The following is a 22,099-nucleotide window of genomic DNA, read 5'->3' on the forward strand; positions in this document are numbered from 1 at the left end:
AGTGGTTATGAATCGGGCTGTGAACCATAAGGTCAGTGGTTCGAAACTACGAGCTGCTCCGCGGGAGAAAGATAAGGCTTTCTACTCCCGATAAGATTTACACCCTCGGAAACCCTGTTACAGGGTCGCTATGGGTCTGAACCGACTCGATGGCACTTAACAACAACAACAACATATATATATATATAATTTATTTACTATGTCTTTTGAGAGATGTGAATGTCAATATTTTCTTTCTCTAATTCCAAACACTATTTTTCAGTTTGGACATACTTGAAAAAAACTGAAAACTAAATAAAAGAGGGAAGAGGTAAGCATGTAAAAAATTCTGTTGCATTTTAAAGAACACATTTTAATCATAAATTCTAAACATTCTTTAAAAACGAGCTGACCAGAAGTGATAAAAATGTTATACTACATAGGGAGCACGTATGTGTCTGAGGGACTCCAGCTGCATTCTTTTCCCTACTTCTAACTTACCCTCCTCAAACCCAAAAGCACATCTCCCCCAAGAACACATGTCAGATTTTCAAGAGAACCACAAATGCTAGGCTTGTTTTCTGGAGCTCTTCACAATTGCCTCACCACATAGATTCCTCTGGATCTTTCCAACCCTCAGCAGGACTTTCTTCTCCCAGCTCATCTGCATGCTTTCCCAGAACAGTTCTCTGCAGTCCATCTACCCTACTTGCAAACATCTTAGGGCTCAGCACAAAACCCAGTTCATTTGTGACACAGAATCAATAAGAATCCTCAAGCAGAACTGAAGAAAATTATTTTGAGTGCCCTTATTAAGGGGTCGGGAGGGGAGTATGGTGGTTCTGTAAAATAAGCACTGGACTGAGAACAAGGTCAGCGATTCAAGCCCGTGAGCTGCCCCTCAAGAAAAAGATGACGCTTGCTTGCTGCTCTCCCAAGATTTACAGCCTCGCCTTGCAAACTGAATCAACAGCACTTACCAACAACAACTAAGGGGTAGGTGAGTATCCAGGGCCACATCTTCTGTTAGCATTCTCTCTCTTATTCTTCAAGCCAGGCATCTCATGTCCCTATGGCTTCTATCACAAAGAACAGACTAGACCAAGAGCATCAGAATGTCCTTCTACTTACAGCGTTATCACTAACCCTCTTCTCTTGACCTGGACTCTAGCTATTTATTACAGACTGTGCTTGCCATGACACTGAGAATGAGCTGAAGTAAGCAAAGACTGACAAAAATATTCTGATGAGGAAAAATATCTGACCTCTATAAATTTTAAAGGAAAAAAGGCTCACCTGAATTAGGCTTATGACACAGTCCCATGATGCTGGCTGGAGGTAATCTTGACATCAGTAAGATGCTACTATAAGCCAGATGGCTTCTAGTTTTCTGTTATTCAACACAAGATCAAGGGGGATCTAGTCACACCAACAGAATCCCTTCCTAGACACTCCAATTCTCACCACTGCCTTCCCATCTGACTTTCATGACACTAGGTTACTTAATCCTCTTCTCTTTGTCCTGAGACAAGCATTGCCTTGCTTTCACTGACTGCACAAGTATTCACATGCATGCATCTGTTTTCCTAAGCAGATCAGGCCCTGAATAAATACATGCAAAAAGAGCATGCCCCAGTGTGCAAATAATTATATGTATTTTAATAACCACTACTACACTAGGGCCCAGATACTAAGCATATTTCTTTCTAGTTTATCATGTGGTGCTAAATTTAGTGTGCGAGAGTTTATACCTAAAAATATCAAAAGTAAAATATAAACAACATGGCTACAGCTTTAATTCGGCTTCTCTCTCTTGAAAAGTTGGAACAGATAACTTTACAAGATGTTTCCTTTTCATAAATTACAGTAGACAATTTGTCGCCAATTAATGTTTTTAATTCATGGACCATGCTTCTTTACAAGTAGGAAAGTGAGGGGGCCTAGAAGCCAAGGTGAAAGAACATATTAAGTAATTTTTACTTGAACTTGTACAAATGAATGTCGCAGGCAGGGGTGGCAGAAATAAAGCATATTAATTCACTAAAGCCAGGTGAACAGTATGAAGTATCAGCTGCATCTAGCACTATATCTCCATCATCAACTGTAATTCAATCTAAAACTGATTGTTTCTCACCTGAATTCCTCAACTGTGTTTGTCTAATTTTCAATTTCACTACAAAACTCGTTTCCCTGGATCTGCTTCAAGATCCTGAAACTGACCTTGACATTACTCAAACATTGTAGTGTCATCTGGGACTTGATGTGGACCACAATATCTATCTTCCCTTCACAGAGTATGCTGTTTTATAACGGCTGGAATATCTGTAGCCAAATAAATTACTTGAACATCTTTCCCAAAAGGATCCATGTTGTTATAGTTAGGTGGCACCAAGTTTCTTCCAACTCATAGCAACCCTGTGCACAACAGAAGGAAACACTGCTCAGGTCTGTGCCATCCTCACGACTGCTGTTATGTTTGAAGTCACTGTTGCTGCCACTGTGTCAATCCATCTCTTTGGGGGTCTTCCTCTTTGTCTAGACCCTCCCAATTTATCCAGCATGCTGTCCTTTTTTCCAGGGGCTGATCCTTCCTGACAGCATGACCAAAGAACAAAAGATGAAGTCTCCCCAATCTGGCTTTTAAGGAGCATTCTGGTAGTACTTCTAAGACAGATTTGTTTGTTTCTCTGGAAGTCCACAGTAGTTTCAATATTATTCTTCAACACTATAATTAAAATCATGGATTCTTCTACTGTCTTCCATATTTATTGCTCACATACATGCAAGTGAGACAACTGAAAATGCCTTGGTTGGATCAGGAGCACCTTAGTAATCAAACTGACATCTTTGCTCTTAAAACATTTTTAAGGTATCTTCAGCAGCATATTTTCCCAATGTAATAGTCATTTGATTTTTTGACTGATGCTTCCATGAGTGTTGACTGTGGATCCAAGCAAAATGAAATCCTTGACAACTTATTTCTTTTCTCCATTTATCATGCTGTTATTTATTGGTCAGTTGTGAGGATTTTCGTTTTCTTTACATTGGAGTGTAATCCATACTGAAGGCTGTAGTCATTCATCTTCATCAGTAAGTATTTTACGTTCTCTTCATTTCCAGCAAGCAAGGTTGTGTTATCTGCATTAACAGGTTGTTAATGAGTCTTCCTCCAATCCTGATGCCAAATTATGTAATATAGCTTCTTGGGCTATTATGCTCAATATACAGATTGAATAAGTATGGTGAAAAAACAGAAGAACCCGGAGCACACTGTTCCTGATTTTAAACTGCTCAGTCGACCAAGAGGCAGATGTTTGAACAAAACAAGGGAATACTGAGTAGTTTAAAATCAGGAAAGGTGTATGTTAGGGTTCTAGCCTTTCACCATACTTATTCAATACGTATGCTAATTTATTACTTGCATGTGCTATTAATACTGTTTGATGATGTTTCTGTTGGGACACCATTCTCTGGAATGGGCACAAATATGGATCTCTTCAAGTCATTTGGCCAGAAAGCTGTCTTCCAAATTTCTTGCCATAGGTAAGTGAGCACCTCCAGTGTAGCATCAGTTTGCTGAAACATTTCAATTTGTATTCTATCAAATCTTGGAGCTTTTTTTTTTTTTTTTTTTTTGTGCCAATGTCTTCAGTGCAGCTTGGACTTCTTCCTTCAATATCAATGATTCTTGATCATATGGTACCTCTTGAAATGACTGGACATCAACCAGATTTTTTTTTTTTTTTTGGTACACTGACTCGGTATAGTCCATTCATCTTCTTTTAATACTCCCTGCACCAATATTCAATATTCTGTCCATTGTTGTTAAGTGCCCTTGAGTCAGTTCCAACTCATAGTGACCCTGTATAGGGTTTCTGGGGAGTGGCTAATTAGTTTGAACAACCAACCTTGTGGTTGTTCTTCTTATTGTTAAGTGCCTTCAAGTCAGTTCTGACCCATAGTGACCGTGTATAGGGTTTCCAAGGAGTGGCTGGTGAACTTGAACTGTCGACCTTGCGGTTCAAACCGATTTTGCAGTCCAGCATGTTAACCCACAGCACCACACCAGAACTCCAACCTTGTGATTAGCACTGCAGTATTTATCCTACAGCACTGTACCCATGAATGAAGATCTCAAAAGCTTTGCTCCAATCACAACATAAATGTCAGCTCTACTTTGTGGAGGTAATTGTATTTTAAGTGCCTTCAAACTTGAGGGGCTCATCTTCCAGCACTGTATCTGACAATGTTCCCCTGCTAATCATAAGATTTTACGTCGTTAACCATTCAGAGGTGGCCTATCTCACGTTCTTCCTAGTCTGTCTTAATCTGGAAATTCTGCTGCACCCTGTCCATTATGGGTGACCCTGCTGGTACTTAAAACACCATTGCATAGCTTCCAATATAACAGCTACACACAGGCCACCACAGTATGCCCAACTGACTAAAGGATCCATATATATCTATCTTCCTAAAATGTCACTCTTACCTATTTTATAAACATTTATTAAGCATGTTATATACATAACACTTTAAATATGAAACTAAGACAGACCTTTGATTTCAAAGAGCTTCAATCTAAAAAGAAAGATACTCCCATGAGCTGAACCCCTAGCCAACTGCCAGTATAGTCCATAGCTCCCATCTCCCCATCTTAGAAAATGGCGGCAACGTCTGTCCAGTTGCTTGAAATTCAAATGTACAAATTATCCTTGATTCCTCTTTTTTAATCACACTCTACCTACAGTGCCATCAATTAGTTCTGCTCACTCTACAATTTAAATTCATGTTTCTCCACCAGTATGGCTACCATCCAGATTCAAGCCACCATCTTTCACTTGGGATAAGAAAATAGTTTCCTAAAGGATCTTTTGATTCCACTCTCGGCTCCCTATACTACATTCACCAAAGAACATACATGGTAACATTTATAGTAAATACGTCTTTAGATCACTCTACTGCTTAAAACCCTCCAATGGTTTCTAGCACTTTTAGAAGACAAACTCTTTCCAGCAACCTAAAGACTCTATGTTAGCTGGCCACTGAGTACTTTTCAACCTCATTTTACATCGCTTTTGTTCTACCTCTTTCTCTTCTTAAATACAGTAAGCTCATTTTGAAGTCACTGTGCTTGCTTTTCATCTGCTTAAACATACTCTCCTTTTCCATTCCACAAGTGTCACTTCATTCAAGTTTCAAATCAAATGATTCCTCCTCTGGAACCTTCTCCTGGCCACTCCATCCATCAAATACTGCACCTAATACTGTCCTGCTAGTCCACTTAATTTTCATTTTACTTTCACTTTCTAAATTTATCTTTGAATTGCTTATGTATTGCTTCTCTTCTCTAACAAGCAAACTAACCTTGTCAGTGACATTGGCAATGAAGCTTCCTACACTCGAATCAGGCCTGGTTCAAGGATGCACTGCCCAGTAAGGACGTGTTGATAGATGAATGTACATCACAAAGAAGAGCAAAACCAGATGATTGAAATGGAGCAATCCATAAGTAAAGAAGGGGCATTTCTGATTAGGGTAAGGTGAGGTGCTATTGAGAATGACCTCTGAAGAACAGAGTATCTGTACTAGGATCAGGAGAACAAGTAGCATTCCTGCTGTGGAAAACGCAGAGGAAATTCCCAAAGGCATGAGCCAATCTAGGATGTGTCTGAGCAGTAACAACTGTATGTGAAATTGCTAGTTCCCAGCATGGGAGGAGGGCTGTACTGAGTATGTACACGTAGGCAGAGTTGGAACTTTAGTTTTTAGACCATGGAGCGTCATTGTAATGTTCTGAGAATGAAAACTGGTACAAATCTGACCCACATTTTATAAACACAGAAAAACTATTGCAACTTAAAATCCAACAAACCAACAACCAAAAATAGTATCATTTTTAAGTGAGCTACCTATTTTCCTGTGTTTGGGTTAGAAACAAGGACTTAGATCTGCAAATGCAAGAGAAAGAGAAGCCTGTAATTGTACTAGAAGAAAACTTGACTACAAATCATATTTTAGTTTTCAAAGATAGTGACCAGCAACATTCCAGTTCCTAATCATTTCTAAGTACAAGGCACTGCCACTGAGAAGAATGCAGCTTAGAGTACCTGGATTTCAGAATTGGAACTGGGTCCTGAGCCTGGAGGTAGTTTCAAGCATGCACTTTTCATGTTACAGAAAAATTTAATCAGATAAATATTATTTAACAGATGGAATTATAGTACTTAAAATGAAACTAACTCTAATGACATACATATTATATGAAATGTAAACATAACCAGTTTGTGAAAGATTCATTTTCAGTCACTACAAAAGACAGTTGCTAACACGATTTTAAGGAATTAGACCTATAGCAAAACACGCCTTTCAAAGTAGGGATAATCCAGTTGCTCTGGAAGTGTTCTCGCTTTTCAAGGGTCTTATCAAAATGGTTTGTTGTAAGGCAGATTTATTTAATGTGCACGACTCTCCTCAATGACAAGATGGAGAAGGCTGGATGATAAGACAACACGAGGGAGAAAAGGGCTTGTGCTTCCAGAAGTCCTGTAAGGAGGGCTAGGGACCAGGAGTCTGTCTGCAGCCCATGTGTTGGTTACACTAGCTGCTGTTTTTTTCACCCCAGTTCAAGAAAGGTAAAGGACCTGGGCCTCAGCTTGTTCCTTTATAAAATGAGGAACACAGAAGTAAGTTTGAAAATTCTATAATGAAGAAATTTCTTACAGGTATTTATTTGCTTTAGACAAACCAGAACTGAAGGAGTGAGTTGGTTCGAGGTGCTGAGCTGGAGGCCACAGGCCTAGAGCTACCCACAAGTCTGTCTAAGTTAGCATCTAGCTTGAAGGACGGCAGGCTTGGAGCATGGTCAAGATCAAGGGTTTCAGAATGGCAAAGACCTGGACTCCTATCATAGCTCTACCTACGTACGTAAAGTAGGGGTAGGGCTGTTGTGAGAAGTAAGACAGATAACAAACGTGAGGTACTTATACAGTATCTGGTATACAGCAACTACTAAGTAAATGGCAGTTCTAGAAAAGTTCCTTTTCACTTCCTCGGCTAGTAGATTTACCTCTATTGTTTTAGATCAGATCCTCCTAGTAAAAATGATAAAATTATGGAATCTCATAAAACTGGAAAGGACCCTGAAAGTCTTGTCATTCAGTTCCCTGCTTTCAGACATTTTCATTATCACTGTGATTTTATAATGAAGCCATCAAGGACCTGAGTACTTAAGCTGGCCACTCAAGGTCAGCAGTCATTAAGTCCATTTATAAAATGTTCTTCTGTGTCCTCAGTTGTCCCCTAGTGTGTGCAGGGAGTGAACATAATTCTCTGGGATACTTGACACTCAAGATTCAAGGCTACCTCTACTACATACAGTTTATAAAATGAGCCAGAAGGAGAGTGCAATGAATAATCAAAGTGACAACTAGATATTAGGCAGTGATGAAATGATAATGAAGCTTGTGGCAACCCATACTAATGCTTATTGTGATGTTAAATGAAAAAGCAGAATACAGATCTTATTCATGTTGTGATTATAACCAAGTAAAATTATGTAAATACATAGCAAGGACTGGAAAGGAACTTCGAAAATGACTAAGGCTGATTGGATAAGGAGGAACAACTGCAGTTCATTTTTATTGCGTGATTATTATGTTGTTGGCACAAGAAACATTACAAAAGAAATAATGACAGGGAAGGAGCTGGTGCTGTTCACTTACCCGGGGTTATACAACATGACTGCAGAGAGGTTCTCACAAGACTTGGAGAGGTCAGTCATCGATAAGCTGAAGGAGGACAGAAGGCCACTCTAAGAGCAGAGCACAAGGCAGAGCTGTTAAGTTTCCTGGACAAGAGAATGCCAGTGCGCTTATCTCACTAACTGTGAGGGTGAGGGGCAATGATACTACTCAGTCCCAAACCCTAAACTAAGCACAGCAGGGCTCTCATATTCTAGGGCTGTGGAGACCCACCAGGAATGGCAGGGCCCCGCTACTCTTCCTCACCAGCTGGTAACAAGTCAGGACCTCTAAGTCACCCTAAGATCCTGACAAACAGCAGACTCCGGCTGGCAACACTCAGTCACTCAATTACACTTACTGAGTGGTAAAGATGAAGGAGAAGGAGATCAAGGAAAACCAATAAGTAAGAGCTAGACCTGTTTTCTCCCACAGAAAGCTACTGGTAACTACATTTTCTCTTTTTTCTCTCTTTCTGCAACTGTGTACCAAAAAGGACCCTCCAGGGAGATGCTGGGCTGGAACAAGTAAGAGGCTTTAGTGGCTTGACCTGAGCAGTTCAGAGAAGGCTGGGGTTTGCAGCAGTCTCATGACTCCCATCTAAGGCACTGGTGACCTCAAACAGCCCTTTACATGCAGGCCTAGAGGAGAGGCTGGATAACTGAGTGCTAGAGTCTAATGTCTGCTGCTGGCAGGTCAGGATCAAAGCCCCAGCTAACTACCTGCTGGGAAGGAAAGAGCTAGACAGGGTCTCTCTTTTCTCAATCAACTGTACCACGGGAGCAGTAAGTGCTGTTCCCAGAGAAAGTGACAAAACATACATAGAACTGTTAGCTGTAGTCTTATCTTCAGCAAGGACCACTAGACAGATTGCTCTCTTTGTCATTTCTTTCTTCTCTCTCAGGACCTTAGGCTATCATTCCCCCATCCAACACTTACAGTGTCCTTTAGAGGTCTCTATGTGACCTAGAATGCAATCTCTGCCAACTGTCCTAAACTCATCCTTTCTCTGCTTCACACTCCAATGAAAAACCTAATTTACTATGGCTGTAAATAAAAATTGAGGCTTTGAGTTGAAAGTGCTTCTAACGTTGGGATAAATCCTAAAACAGATGCTGATTAAGTTGAAGTCACTCTCCACTTAACATAAAATGATACCCAGCTCCTTTTGGAGGAGGTTGGACAGGAGGGATGAAAAAGAACAATTTCTCCTTACTGGCTTTGGACTTCACTTGCTTGCTTACCTACTTTATCTGTCAATGATCTGCTGGGAAGCAAATCCCCTAGAATCAATCCAGTTTACAGACTGTTTTTCAAGTGGTTCAGTACTCAACAAAAGCAGAGTGTTGGAAACAGAGTGGCGACTATTCCTTGCCTTGTTGACACCATGAGAAACAAAAGGCTCATTTCTGGACATTTTACACTGCTCACCTTCCTTTTCTCCCGGAGCCTGGCTGCTTCCTTAGGATGGTTAAAGCGAAACATATTGGTCCTTCCCAAAAGTATCACAGCACCTAAGAACATACAAAAACAGTAAGAAACAGTAAACTGTTTGCTCAACTGGCAATATCACATAAGAAATTCTATAGTTGAAATGTAATTTTCAACATATTATAAAATAAGAGAAAGCTTTATTCTCAAAAAACAGCTTAAAGCATTGTCGTCGTGTCAATTCCAACTCATTGCAACCCCATGCATCAGAGTAGAACTGTGTGCCATTGGGTTATTTCTTGGATGTATACCGCCAATGCGCTTCTGGGTGGTCTCAAAAACCTCTAAAAGTCAAGTGCATTATTAACCATTTGCACACCCCAGGGGCTCCTTAATTCAGAGTACAGGGGTGTGGCATGCAACACCTTGCATTTTATTAGAGGTAAAAGGAGAGAGAAGTGGACAGAGAAGGGAGAACTACTACAACCAAGAAAGAAGAGCTGGGAGTGGAATACATCCTGTGGACCTGGGGTCCTGGCACTGGGAATCTCCTAGATCCAAGGAAAGATACAAGCCAAGATATTGGAGGTCTCTAAGGAATGCTAGGCCTACAAGGAATGCTGAAGAGAGACAAGGACTTTCCCTTCGAGCTGGTGCTCTGCATTTGGACTTGAGGCATTCCAAACTGAGAGAATACATTTCTGTTTGTTAAAGCCATCCGCTTGAGGCGTTTCTGTTACAGCAGTACTAGGTAACTAAGACAGATGATTCCAACATCCATTCCATCTTGGTATTAACATTTATTGATTACTGTCCCCCATGCAAGTAGTTCTTTATATGCCGAGTCACTGCATTTTATACTGAACATTCTGAACTTTGTTATGAGACTGTGGGTCCTGTTTAAATTCTTTGGAAAATGTTGATATTTTTGTATTAGCAGGCAATTGATCTGATAAAGTCTAATTTTCATCACCTTTCAGTTACTTGTATTATGGTGTGGTGGTTTGAATATTGCTGTCATTTTGGAAGCAAAACCAGTAGGATGACCCAACAGGTCTCAACAGCTTCCAGATTAAGACAGACGAGGTCATGTAGGGGCATGGTGGTGCTGGTGGTGGTGTGCAGTGGAGTCGGTTCCTACTCATAGCAACCCTGTATAGGGTTTCCAAGGCTGTAAATCTTTACAGGAGCAGAAAGCCTCATCTTTCTCTTGCAGAACAGCTGGTAGTTTTGAACTGCTGACCTTGAGGTTAGCCACCTTACTCATCACCAGAGCTCTGACACTACCAGAGTTCTAGAGGGTCCTTTATGACAAGGGCAGGAGTTCAAATTCACTTCTATGGAAAATGGGAAGTCTTTGGATAGATCTAGGTAAGGACATAGCATGAGGAAAACAAAAAGTGAGATGAGAAAGGTTGAAGAGAGAGTCACATGGTTGTCTCATGAAGTCTGGGGCAGCAACAAACTGACTTCAGTGGGATTGTGACAGGTCACTTCTCATATCCAAGTAGCATAAGAATCACCTGCCGGACTTGTAACAGTCAGATTGCTGGGTCCCACCCCCCAGTGTTTGGATGCAGTAGGTCTGGGATGGGGCCTGAATCTTACATATTAACAAACTCCAAGGTATGTTCATGCTGCTGATCCAAGGACCACATGTGGAGAACAACTGGCTGTATATAGTGGTTGTATTCCATCCAGTTGTTTCCAACTCACAGTGATGCTGAATCAGGTTTCCGAGGCTGTACAGTTTTCTGGGAGCAGAAAGCCTCATCTTTCTCCTGAGGATCAGCTGGTAACTGAAACTGCTGACCATTAGCTGATGACACCACCAAGGCTTCTTAGGACGTAGGCTTTAAAGTTACTGACGGTTTGGAAATTGAAAAATAACTGCTCAAACAGCTGATAAGCAAAGTACACGTGTCCATTTTTCAGGTCTCAAATCTGATTGAAAACATATAATGAGTGAGTGTGTCCTCAAAAACTCACTGCTGTCCACTCGATTCTGACTCAGTCATCCTAAAGGACAGAGTAGAACTGTTCCATAGTGCTTCTGACGCTGTACATCTTTAAGGAAGCTGACTGTCTCATCATTCTCCCAAGAAGCGGTTGGTGGGTTTGAACTGCTGGCCTTTTGGTTACCAGCCCAACATTTAATCTAATGTGACACCGGTGCTCCTTGAGGGAGTGCTTACAGGTGTTTAAAATAATCAAAATTAAAAAAAAAAAAAAAGGAACACAAAGTTTATTCTGAGCAAGACCTGATTACAGAGAAAAGGTCGAAAAATAAATTATCAATCACTGACTAATTTTAACATGCTTGATTGAGGCTCGCCCTCCCCTTTTTACTGAGATCAATTGAGATCAGGTTATTTCTGACCTGGCTACTAATAATTCAACCCTCCACCCACCTGCAACCCTGAGACTATTGTTAAGTGGCATTGAGTGGATTCCGACCCACAGTGACCCTGTATAGGGTGTCTGAGGAACCTTCTGGTTCACAGTCCAGTGCTGATCCTACAGTGCCATACCAGAAGTCCTCAACCCTGAGACCAAGAGAGTTTAATGAAAAGAGGTTAGCCTTTCTCATTAATTCATAAAGGTGTTGTGACTATCCTTTTTTAGCAGAAAGAGACAAATTTACATTTCTATAGATCAGTCTCTGGCAGGCTTTTAGAGTTTAGGGAAAGCTTTAGCTGATTAATATTTGGTAACATTGATAAGAAAAATCTTAAAATTGAAGATGTCTATTATTAATTTTTCTCTTTAACATTTGCAAGAACAGGCAATGTGGGGGAAGAGGCAATATGGCTTTTTGTAGTTCATTAAAGAGCTCTTCTGTTCACAGACTACTTGGCGAACCTACTGAAAGATCTTTCCTTTTCTATTCCCACTAAAATTCCTTTTTTATTTGTCAATGAACAAATTCCTTTTTAACCTGCCACTGAATCACTTACAGCAGCCCTCCAGCAGATGAAAATTTTATCAGATTTTTCAGCTACCCAAACAATCACCTGCTCTTTGTTTCTTAGTGTTTGAATAGATGCAAATATATTTTGTCATTCAAGTGTGACATATTCGAATGCATCTAAGTGTAAATTTCCCAGATGCAGTTTCTGCAGCATTTCTAAAAGGAGAGACAAATGTTCAACAGATTTGGCACACTTGCAAGAATACCAAAAAGGTCCATTGATATGGATGAAAAAATCAATTACATTGAACAATTAGCGCTAAAATCACATACTACAGACAAAAGGCCTTGTGTGCTGCTGCAGGATAAACACTGGAAGTCAAAGTCAGTTTGAACCTCAAGGTTGGCAGTTCAAACTCACCAGCTGTTCCACAGAAACCTGATACAGGGACGCTATGAGTTAGAACCTTCCACCTCGAAAAACTTAACATAGTCCAAAAAAAAGTTATTAAAACAAGAAAGACATACGTTGTATGACTCCATATAACAAGAAACAGCAATTACAGAGTCCTGGTATGGTGCTGTGGGTCAATACGCCAGACTGCAAAGCCATTAGAACTGCAATGTTGGCAGTTCAAGCTCACCAGCTGCTCCTCGAAAACCCTATACAGGGTCGTTAAGGGTCAGAACCGACTCCATGGCACTTCACAACAACAGCATAGAAACTAAAATTTATTTGTGAGTCCCGGAAGTGGGAGGACAGGAAAGAGGTGATTATTATTTACGGAGTACAGTTGTTGTTAAGTGCCTTCGAGTTGGATACAACTCATTGCAATCCTGTACAGGGTTTCCGAAGAGTGGCTGGTGACTTTGAACCACCAACCTTGAGGTTCAAACCACCCTTGTGGTCCAGTGCTTATCCTGCATCGCCACACCAGGAATTTCAGTTAATGGTGATGGAGAATCATACTGATGAAGGGTAGGCTTGCAAAGATGATTACTACAATAAGTTCTACACCGGTACTAAGTTTAAGTGACAAAAGTCATGTGATAGACGACAGGATTTCAAAAAGTTTGTGGAAGAATGGATCTAAATGTTAATGAAATTACTTCTAGGACTTTTGAAGTCCTCTCACATTTACCAGAGCAAATGCAAATGAGTAGCTGCTGGCGCGGCTTAAGTACAAACGCCTTAGAGATTTGGTTCCTTGGCTTGGAGGCTTAGGCTCAAAGATGTCACTGGAAAAAATGAGTCAATCGGCCTATACATGTGTAGTGTTTCTGTTCTACTAGGATCTTGCATAGCACCTGTGTTTGCAAAGCTGACAAACCGCTATCCAAGACACAACAAATGGTCTCTATTCACCTGCATCATCAGTAATAATCCGGAAACTAGCAGTGAAGAGATAGAAGTAGGAAGCTGCTGAGAACCTGGAATCCAGCAGCATTCAGAGTTAATGTGGTCAGACATCACCACGACTTGAGTTACCATTCAATATGGATTTGCTGTACTTCAAACCTTTTATACTTTTACAAAATGGAATTGTTTGCTTAGCTCTGCTTCAGTAAAGTTTCTGTTTTGCTTGTCATGAATCCAACTATTGGGATAAGTACCAGTGAAGTCCACTGGGATGACCAAGAGACAATAGGTCCAATAACTATTCCAATAAACCAGACAATGGGGGTATAAATGTGGGAGACAAGGATTATCTAGACTCCAAAATTCTAAATAAACCTTAGGGGTGTAGGCCCATGCCTGGTTGGAAGAGCTAATGAGGAGATGGAATAGTGTCCATATATTAAGTTTATTAAGAATGAGCACATGAGTGATAATGGTGTGCTCTTCATCTTTTGTGGACTGATCTGATCAACTATAGCATTCCTCCACTCTCACCCCCACCCCACCCAGACCCATCTCCAAAAGACTCGCCTGCCACTTGTTAATTCAAAGTAATTGACTTTGTAGACATCAACTGAGAGAGGGCAGGGTGGTGCTAAAAAATTATACATGGTTTATTTAAAAGAAATATTTCATGGAGCAGTGACACCAGAGATGGAGGCAGAGATGGGGACATGGAGACAGGATGCAGCTGAGGACTCTAGATTCATGGAAAGAGAGGAACTAAGAGATGGCAGCCAGAAGACAGACTTGCGGAATATGCCCTCTGGTGGTGTAAATTATTATACATTCCTGAGTGTGTAAAAAAAGCTAAAATGAATAGAGAGAAATAACTTAACTGATGATACATGGAAGGGATTATAATCATTGTAATAAAACAAAGTATATAATTTGTTGAATGTAAAGTTGATGATTTGCTGTGTAAACTTTCACTCAATTCACAATAAAAACTTAATTTTTTTTTTTCATGCGTAAAAGGCGAGATAGTTTTTGTAGTATAAAAATGTATACTTTGGTCAGTGAGAAACATTGTAGATTCCCCGATACTCTCGGCTATGAGGTTACTGATTAGTTACCACCAGTGATTACCCTCAAATGCTCAAGAAATCCAATCTGTATTCATGTTAGCGAGAGTGAGGCTTCTATATTTGATTTTGTAAAATCAGACGCCAAACTCAGAAGATATGGGCAGACATGCCACACAGCCATTTCGCAAAGCATTTTATTCTCCTACTTCCAGAAAGTCCCTCCCCTGGTTCCTCATTGACTACAGTGTTAACAATGTTTCCAGGATGGTGCCTACTTTCCCTTGATGATAGCATTCTTATTTCAAGTTCTCAGTCCTCAAACAAGGAGCTCTGGTAGTGGAGTGGTTACAAGTCGGGCTGCTAACATTTAGGTCAGCAGTTCGAAACTACCAGCCATTCCATAGTAGAAAGAGAAGACTTTCTGCACCTGAAATGATTTACAGCCTCAAGAAACCCTATGCAAGGTTGCTATGAGTTGGAACTAACTCCACCACTAGTCCTCAGACAGGTTCTTTACCCTCCCCCAATTCATCCTGCTCACATGGCCCAGATGCATAGACCACCGTTGCTATGTTAATCAATAATCTATGTTTGGTCTAGAAATTTCCTGGATGTCCTTATTCCTAAAGATGGACCATCCTGAGAATTTTTTTCATAAGTCCTGCTCCCTATTATTAGAAGCTTTTTTTTTCCACTTTAGCTCTGCCTGATCACATTTCCCCCTCCATCCTCTCCAGAAACAACACTGTTCTAAAGTTGACATTAGTCCTGTTCTCTTTTGTTATTTTTACTACATATTTTAGTAAGCACAAACAATAATCATATCATAATATGATTTTACGTTTAAAAATGTGTTTCAGGTTTAAAACGTTCTCCAGTTTCAGAAACCTAGATGGGTTTTTTTCAGGCTTAAAATGAGTGCACTAATTTTTTTTTTTTTTTAAGTTTCCATCTTGTTTCTCTACTGCAATGCCCTGAAACTCAAAGTAATCTTCTATTTCACTGCCCTAAGACTTGCTCAGTACACAGCATTTTAATACCTTCAAATGTAGCATTTTTATGTCAATTTCATTAATGGTGATACTGAGGAACTCAAGCCTATCAAATTTGAAAACCATGGTACCACGGCAATAAAATAATTAAGACTACCCAGAAGGGAAAGACAATTCTGACAATTAACCGTGAATGCCAGTTAGTACTACAGTATTACTTACCTAGAACAAGTCATAGCCAAGCATAAATATGAAAACCGGAAATTTAGTTGGAGCTACCGAATTCACTGAATTAACCAGAATAGGCTTCTTTTCTTTAAATTTATGATTTAGGTGAAAATTTACAGAGCAAATTCATTTTCCATGCAACAGTTCATATCCAGTTTGTTTTGTGACATTGATTGCAATCCCCACAATGTAACAACATACTTCCCACTTTCTCCCTGTGTTTGCTGTTTCCATTCTTCTCTTGAGCTTTATCACTGGGTAAATGCTACCCTGTGATATCATATGGTTAACTGTTCTAGGGTTAGTATAACCCCTCCTGCTATTGTTCACCTTATAAACGTGTCTACTGTTTGACTAAGGAGCTCTGGTAGCATAGTGATTAGGAGTCGGGCTGCTAACCTCAAGGTCAGCAGTTTGAAAATACCAGTTGTTCTGTGACAGGAAGAGGAGATTTTCTGTTCCTGTAAAGACTTACAGCCTCGGACACCCTATACAGGGCCACTATGAGTTAGGATCGACTCCACGGCACACCACCACCACTGTTTGAGTGGTAGTTGAATTAACATTTGTAACGGGTTTTCAATCTAGGTAAAAGTTTGAGATTTTAAAAAACCCACAAAAACATTTAATAAAAACCTACACGGTTATACTTAATAATTGTAAGATCGGCTAGCTACTCTGCAGGAAAAAGATGAAGCTGTGTGTTCCTGTCAAGATTGAAAGTCTTGGAAATCCTACATGGCAGTTCTACTCTGCTTTATAGGGTTGCTATGAGTCGAAATTGACCTAATGGCAAGGGGAACATGCCTCCATACACAGAAGACTTAATAGATACCCATAAAAATAAAAACAGAAAGGAAAATTAATAAACAATTTCTTCTAACTAAATAAGCTAATAATTTCTGGGCAAGGGGTGGTGGAAAGATAACCCCAAATTAAATTAACATATTTTTAATTATTAAGTTTTTCAATTACATATTAAGTTCTGATGGTGACGGTGGTGGTTGTGTGCCATGGAGTTAGTTCTGACTCATTAAACAGTATGTGCTCTAAAAGTTGATATTTTTGTATATCAACTTTTGCACTCAGGACGGATTTTCACACCTCATTCAAGGCAGATCTAGAAGAGACTAAGAAATGGTGGTAGCCCACTGAAGCCCACTCAAGCTCTCTCCACACAGTCAGTGGCCATAGCAATGGTGGTGGGAGTTCAGGAAGCTCTAGAGAACCATGCCCGTGGCAAGGAGAGCTGAGCTGAGAAAGCAGTCCAATGTCAGGGCAACAAAGCAAGGTGGGTCCAGCAGCAAATACTGATGGATGGGGGCTATCTGTAATTCAACAACTGCTGACCCATAAGAATCCCCCAAGTTAATTCCAACCATATCTGTGTGCGTAACTTCTCAGTACCCAGGTTGCACTTTGGGTATCTGGGGTTTCAAAAGCACAGTGCTCAGAATTGGCAATCATTGAATTCCCTGGGTCTCATTTACACATGGGTTTGAAATATCTTTAAGGGTCCTCTGTGCTCATAAAAGGAGTCCTGGTGTGGGACTATAGGGTAAGCACTGGACTGCTAACTACTACATAGACAGTTCCAAACCACCAGTCACTCAGAAGCCCTACACAGGGTCGCTATGAGTCAGAACCAACTCGATGGCATTTAACACCAACATGTTTGAAAAAACTGCAATTTTGTTATTAAAATGCTTTATTATACAAAGAAGCTTTTTCCTACCATTTTAGGGCAGTTAATGGTAGCAATGATTGTGAGGTTGGCACAGGACAGGCAGTGTTTCATTCTGCTGTGCATAGGGTCGCTATGAGTCGGTGCCAACTCAATGGCACCTAACAACAACAATAACAACAATGGATGAGAGTATGTTCAGATTTTTGTATACACCAATAAACACACTTCAGCTACTACCTACATTTGAAACCCTCCCAAGTATTGCTGGAAAAATTAAATGAAAATTAAAATACAAGAAAAGGCACTCTGAATAAAAAGAAGTTGGGGCATTTTGAAAGTACAAAACAAATCAAACAATACTAGAATCTACGTTTTCAATAGGTATTTTGAACAAAACTAAATAATCCTAAAATTCTCTTGAAAACTTTGTAATCAATGGAAAAAAAAAAAACCCACTCAGATAAGAGCAAAGATTAAAGCATCAAACACCAAAACTGACATTGGTCCACAAATAGAATCACAGAAAACTGGAATAAAGTGAAACGGCAAGAAATAGATATGATGTTATATACATGGTTTCATTTTTTGGTAATGCAGATTTCTTTAAAAGAAACTTTGATGTAGGATGGAGGAATATACAGTAAATGATAGGATAATGTATATGGGAGAGTTAAATTATTTCTATAATTTACCCTATATGTATTAAAGATCTCAAAATAAATCCTGAAAAAATAATTAAATGGATCGTGGCTGAAAGCAAAGAATACTACAAAGGTATTTATTTATGCTTTATTGATTATACAAAGGCATGAGACTGTGTGGATCATACAAACTGTGGATACTATTAGGAAGAATAGGAATTCAAGAACACTTCATTTTGCTCATCAGGAACCTGTACATATACCTGGAGGCAGCTGTTAGAACTGAATAAGGGGATATCGAATGGTTTAAAATGAGGAAAGGTATGTGTCAAGGTTGTATCCTTTACAACAGCATTCAATTTGTATGCTGAGCACATAATCTGAGAAGCTGGATTATATGAAGAAGATCATGACATCAGGATTAGAGGAAGACTCATTAGAAACGTACAACACACAGATGATACAAACTTGCTTGTTGGAAATGAAGAGGACTTAGAATACATACTGCTGAAGGTCTAATACTACAGCCTTGAGTATGGATTACACCTCAATGTAAAGACAATGAAAATCCTCACAATTGGACCAATAAACGTGATAGACTGAGAAAAGAGTGAAGCTGTAAAGGACTTAATTTTGCATAGATTCACAATCAACACTCATGGAAGCAGCAGTCTAGAGATCAAATGATGTGTTGCATTAGGGAAATTTGCTGCAAAAGATCTCTTTTAAAGTGTTGAAGAGCAAAGATGTCAGTTTGAGGACTAAGAGGCACCTGACCCAAGCCATGATATTTTCAATATCCTTATAAACATGTGAAAGTAGAAAATAAATAAGGAAGACTGTAAAAGAATGGACGTGTTTGAATTATGGTATTGGAGAAGAGTATTAAAAGTACCAAGGACTGCCAGAAGGAAAAACAAATCTGTCGTAGAAGAAATGAATGAGTAGGCAACCAGAATATTCCCGAGAAGCCACGCTGGAGAGACTTTATTTTTTGTACTTTGGACACCTTGTTAGGAGGGACCAGTTCCTGGAGAAGGACATCATGCTTATTTAGAGAGTCAGCAAAAAAGAGAAAGGTCCTCAACAAGACAGACTGACCCTGTGGCAGCAACAATGGGCTCAAACATAACAACTGTGAGGATGGCGCAGGACCAGGCAGTTCTTAGTTCTGTTCTGTACAGGGAGGCTCTATGAGTGGGAACCAACTCAACTCTCTGACCTCACTGAGGAAAACATGTTCTTCTCACTCTGGGAGAAGGAACCACAGTCCCTCACCATGAGCCCTGCACCACCGCTTGCTGCCAGCATGAGTGTCAGCAGAACTCCACCCGAGGCCCTAATAAAAATCAGACAGGAACACCTGGCTGTAGTCTATGCCCCAGCTACATGTCATTGGTGAGGTCATCTGGTACTTGTGTAAGCTCCTGTTACACAATGGCACATGAGATCCCAAACAGGGAATGACTCGGAAAAGTCCTACAGGGTGACCTCTTCCTGTCAGCCAGTGGTGGTGACTTTGTGGGCTCAGAGCAGAGATTAGCCTCTCACCCTGACTAGTGTGTCCCACTCCCCTTTTATCTGGCAAAACCTACCTCTCCATCCCCGTTAGGAATAGAAGTATCTCCAAATCACATGTGTTGAAGTCTTGACCCTGTGGGTGTGAACCCGTTTGAAAAGAAACAGGTTTTGGTCATTATATAATAAGATTATATCAGAGTGTTGTTTGTATGTGCCTTTGAGTCAGTTCCAACCCATAGCAACCCTGTACAGGGTTTCCGAGAAGCGGCTGGTGAGCTTGAATTGCTGACCTTGCAGTTCAAACCAACTTTGCAGTCCAGAGCATTAACTTACAGCACCACACCAGGACTCCTAATATCAGAGTAGGACATTCTAAACCTTATAATGTCTGAGTTATAAAAAGAGAAGAATAAACACAGAGGCACACAGGGGTTTAGAGGCCATATGAAGACAGCACACACAGCTAATGATCCACATGTTCAGGAACGCCAAGGATCACCCAGGAATGCCCAGAGCTACCAACAATGGACTTCCCATTAGAGTCATCCTGAATTTGGAATTCTAGCCTCTTGAACTAAGAAAAATTCCATTTATTTTGTTTAAAGCCATTCATTTATGTTTTGTTATGGCAAGACAAGTTTAACTAGGACAACCCTATATTTTTCAGGAAAAGCTATTTCTATAATGATAGATGGGCACTCACTGTCAAAATGGATTGGAATGGTCACCTTGCTACTGTTGACCCCTGATCCTCCTGGCCAGATACAAGGCACTCAGATCTTTTCCAAGTTCAATTTACCTTGAACCTGCAAATCATTGAGAGTAAAAACCAGATGGACAGATAGACAGACGGATGCACGGGTAGGTGATCTATTAGGTGGTTTTAGAATATCTTTTATGGTTTCTATGTGTATCTTGTAAGTCCTGGTGTGGTGCTATAGGCTAAGCACTGGACTGCTAACCTCAGAGTCAACAGTTCAAACTCACCAGCAGCTCTTTGAAAACCCTGTTCAGGGTCGCTATGAGTCAGAACCAACTAGATGGCACTTAACAACAATAAATGCACAACTTGAAAATAGTATGACATTTCTGGTACATTGTTGAGTGTCCTTTGTTTCTGATATAGCTCATTGCAACTAACTCCTGTTTATGACTTGGCTAGTACCAAGAAGTATACATGCTTTCCAGTCCCTATCTGTTCAGTTCTATGTCACAACAGATAAAATAGTTTGCAGTCATTAAAAATTACAATTGTAATGACTATGCATAATATATAAAAGAGTCTTTAAGATATAATGCCAACTTTTTTGTCTTTTGTTCATTCATAATTCAGTGCAAAAGCCATTAGGCAAGGCTGAGTGGAGGGGACAGGAGGTACTTGATAATGGGCAAGGAAGGTTTCTGCCCTAAAGAATTGGTAAGGATAGTGGGGACCCAGCATGGGATGTCAGAGCCCCTGCAAGTATAGGAAGGGGGTCTGTGTAAGAAGAAAACAGTAGAGACAGTAGGTTGGTAAACAGTAGATTGGTAACATATGGTACCCAGGTGCTACACTGTCACAAATAAAGAAAGGGGCAAAATTAGAATGAGTCAGAGTACAGAGTAAGAGGTATTGGTGTGAATGCCAGCCAAAATGGCCACTGCATTTCAGCTCATGTCTAGGATATCAATCCTTATGCATTCCATTTAATTTTTGAAGACATCCGATTGTATTAGATTCATACATTGTGCATTCCATGTTCTGATTACTATTTTTTCTCATTTTGAGTTCTGCCACATAAGCAAAAAAAAGGTCCCAAAAGCTTTACTTCATTCACGTTATTTTTCTTTTTTTTTTTTTCAAAAGTATCTTCATTCTTAGTCTCTCTAAGACTGGAAGCTTCAGTGGAACCTGTCCACATTGGGTGACCCTGCTGATACTTTAAATACTAGCAGCATAGCTTCCAGTATCGCAGCAACAAACAAGCCACCACAGTACAACAAATTGGCAGGCAAGTGGTGGCCACAACAAACAAGCTACAGAAATAAATATAGTTGTACATGTTGTACACACACACACACACATTTCCTCTAAATCTGTCCCAGAGAGTTCCTGAGCGCATCAACTTTCTACTTAGTATACTTTCTAAATAAACACCATTCTCAACTGAAAAAAGCCAGCACTCCTCAGAGAAATGCCTAATTCTAGAAAAGCATAAGGGGAGCCTGAAACATCTGTGCCAGAAAGAAAAGTGTTCAAAGAATGATGGAAACAAGTCAAAAGAATACAGAAGTCAGTGTGAAGGAACTTTCACTGGTCAGATGGGACAATTAGAGCATCAAAATAAACACTGATGACAGGACTAATAAATACTAAATAAAACAGCAAGTTGTGTGCTTCTATTGATGTAAACAAAGAAATGAAAAACATAATTGGCAGGAAGAGAAAGCTCTTTCTTACAGCAGAAAGCCAACTAACAAATGTAGAAGGAATGATGATATAAGAAATTCACCATTTGGTAACTATCAAAATAATAATTAATTCAGCCAAAAGTATCCATGAC

The 22,099-nt window shown here is 40.0% G+C and overlaps 1 protein-coding gene across 2 annotated transcripts in view; it reads right to left on the bottom strand.

The window, feature by feature from the left end:
• KIF16B (kinesin family member 16B) overlaps positions 1 to 22,099 on the bottom strand; it is a 396,905-nt gene that overhangs the window by 200,142 nt on the left and 174,664 nt on the right. For both annotated transcript variants that reach the window (XM_006860622.1, XM_006860623.1), the window contains exons 15-16: positions 9,150 to 9,232; positions 7,701 to 7,789 (exon numbers count right to left, since the gene is read on the bottom strand). In XM_006860622.1, coding sequence (XP_006860684.1) covers positions 7,701 to 7,789; positions 9,150 to 9,232 — 172 coding nt within the window. The remainder of the gene's footprint in view (positions 1 to 7,700; positions 7,790 to 9,149; positions 9,233 to 22,099) is intronic.

This window comes from Chrysochloris asiatica, unplaced genomic scaffold (assembly GCF_000296735.1).
Source record: "Chrysochloris asiatica unplaced genomic scaffold, ChrAsi1.0 scaffold00039, whole genome shotgun sequence".
Taxonomy (NCBI): Eukaryota; Metazoa; Chordata; class Mammalia; order Afrosoricida; family Chrysochloridae; genus Chrysochloris; species Chrysochloris asiatica.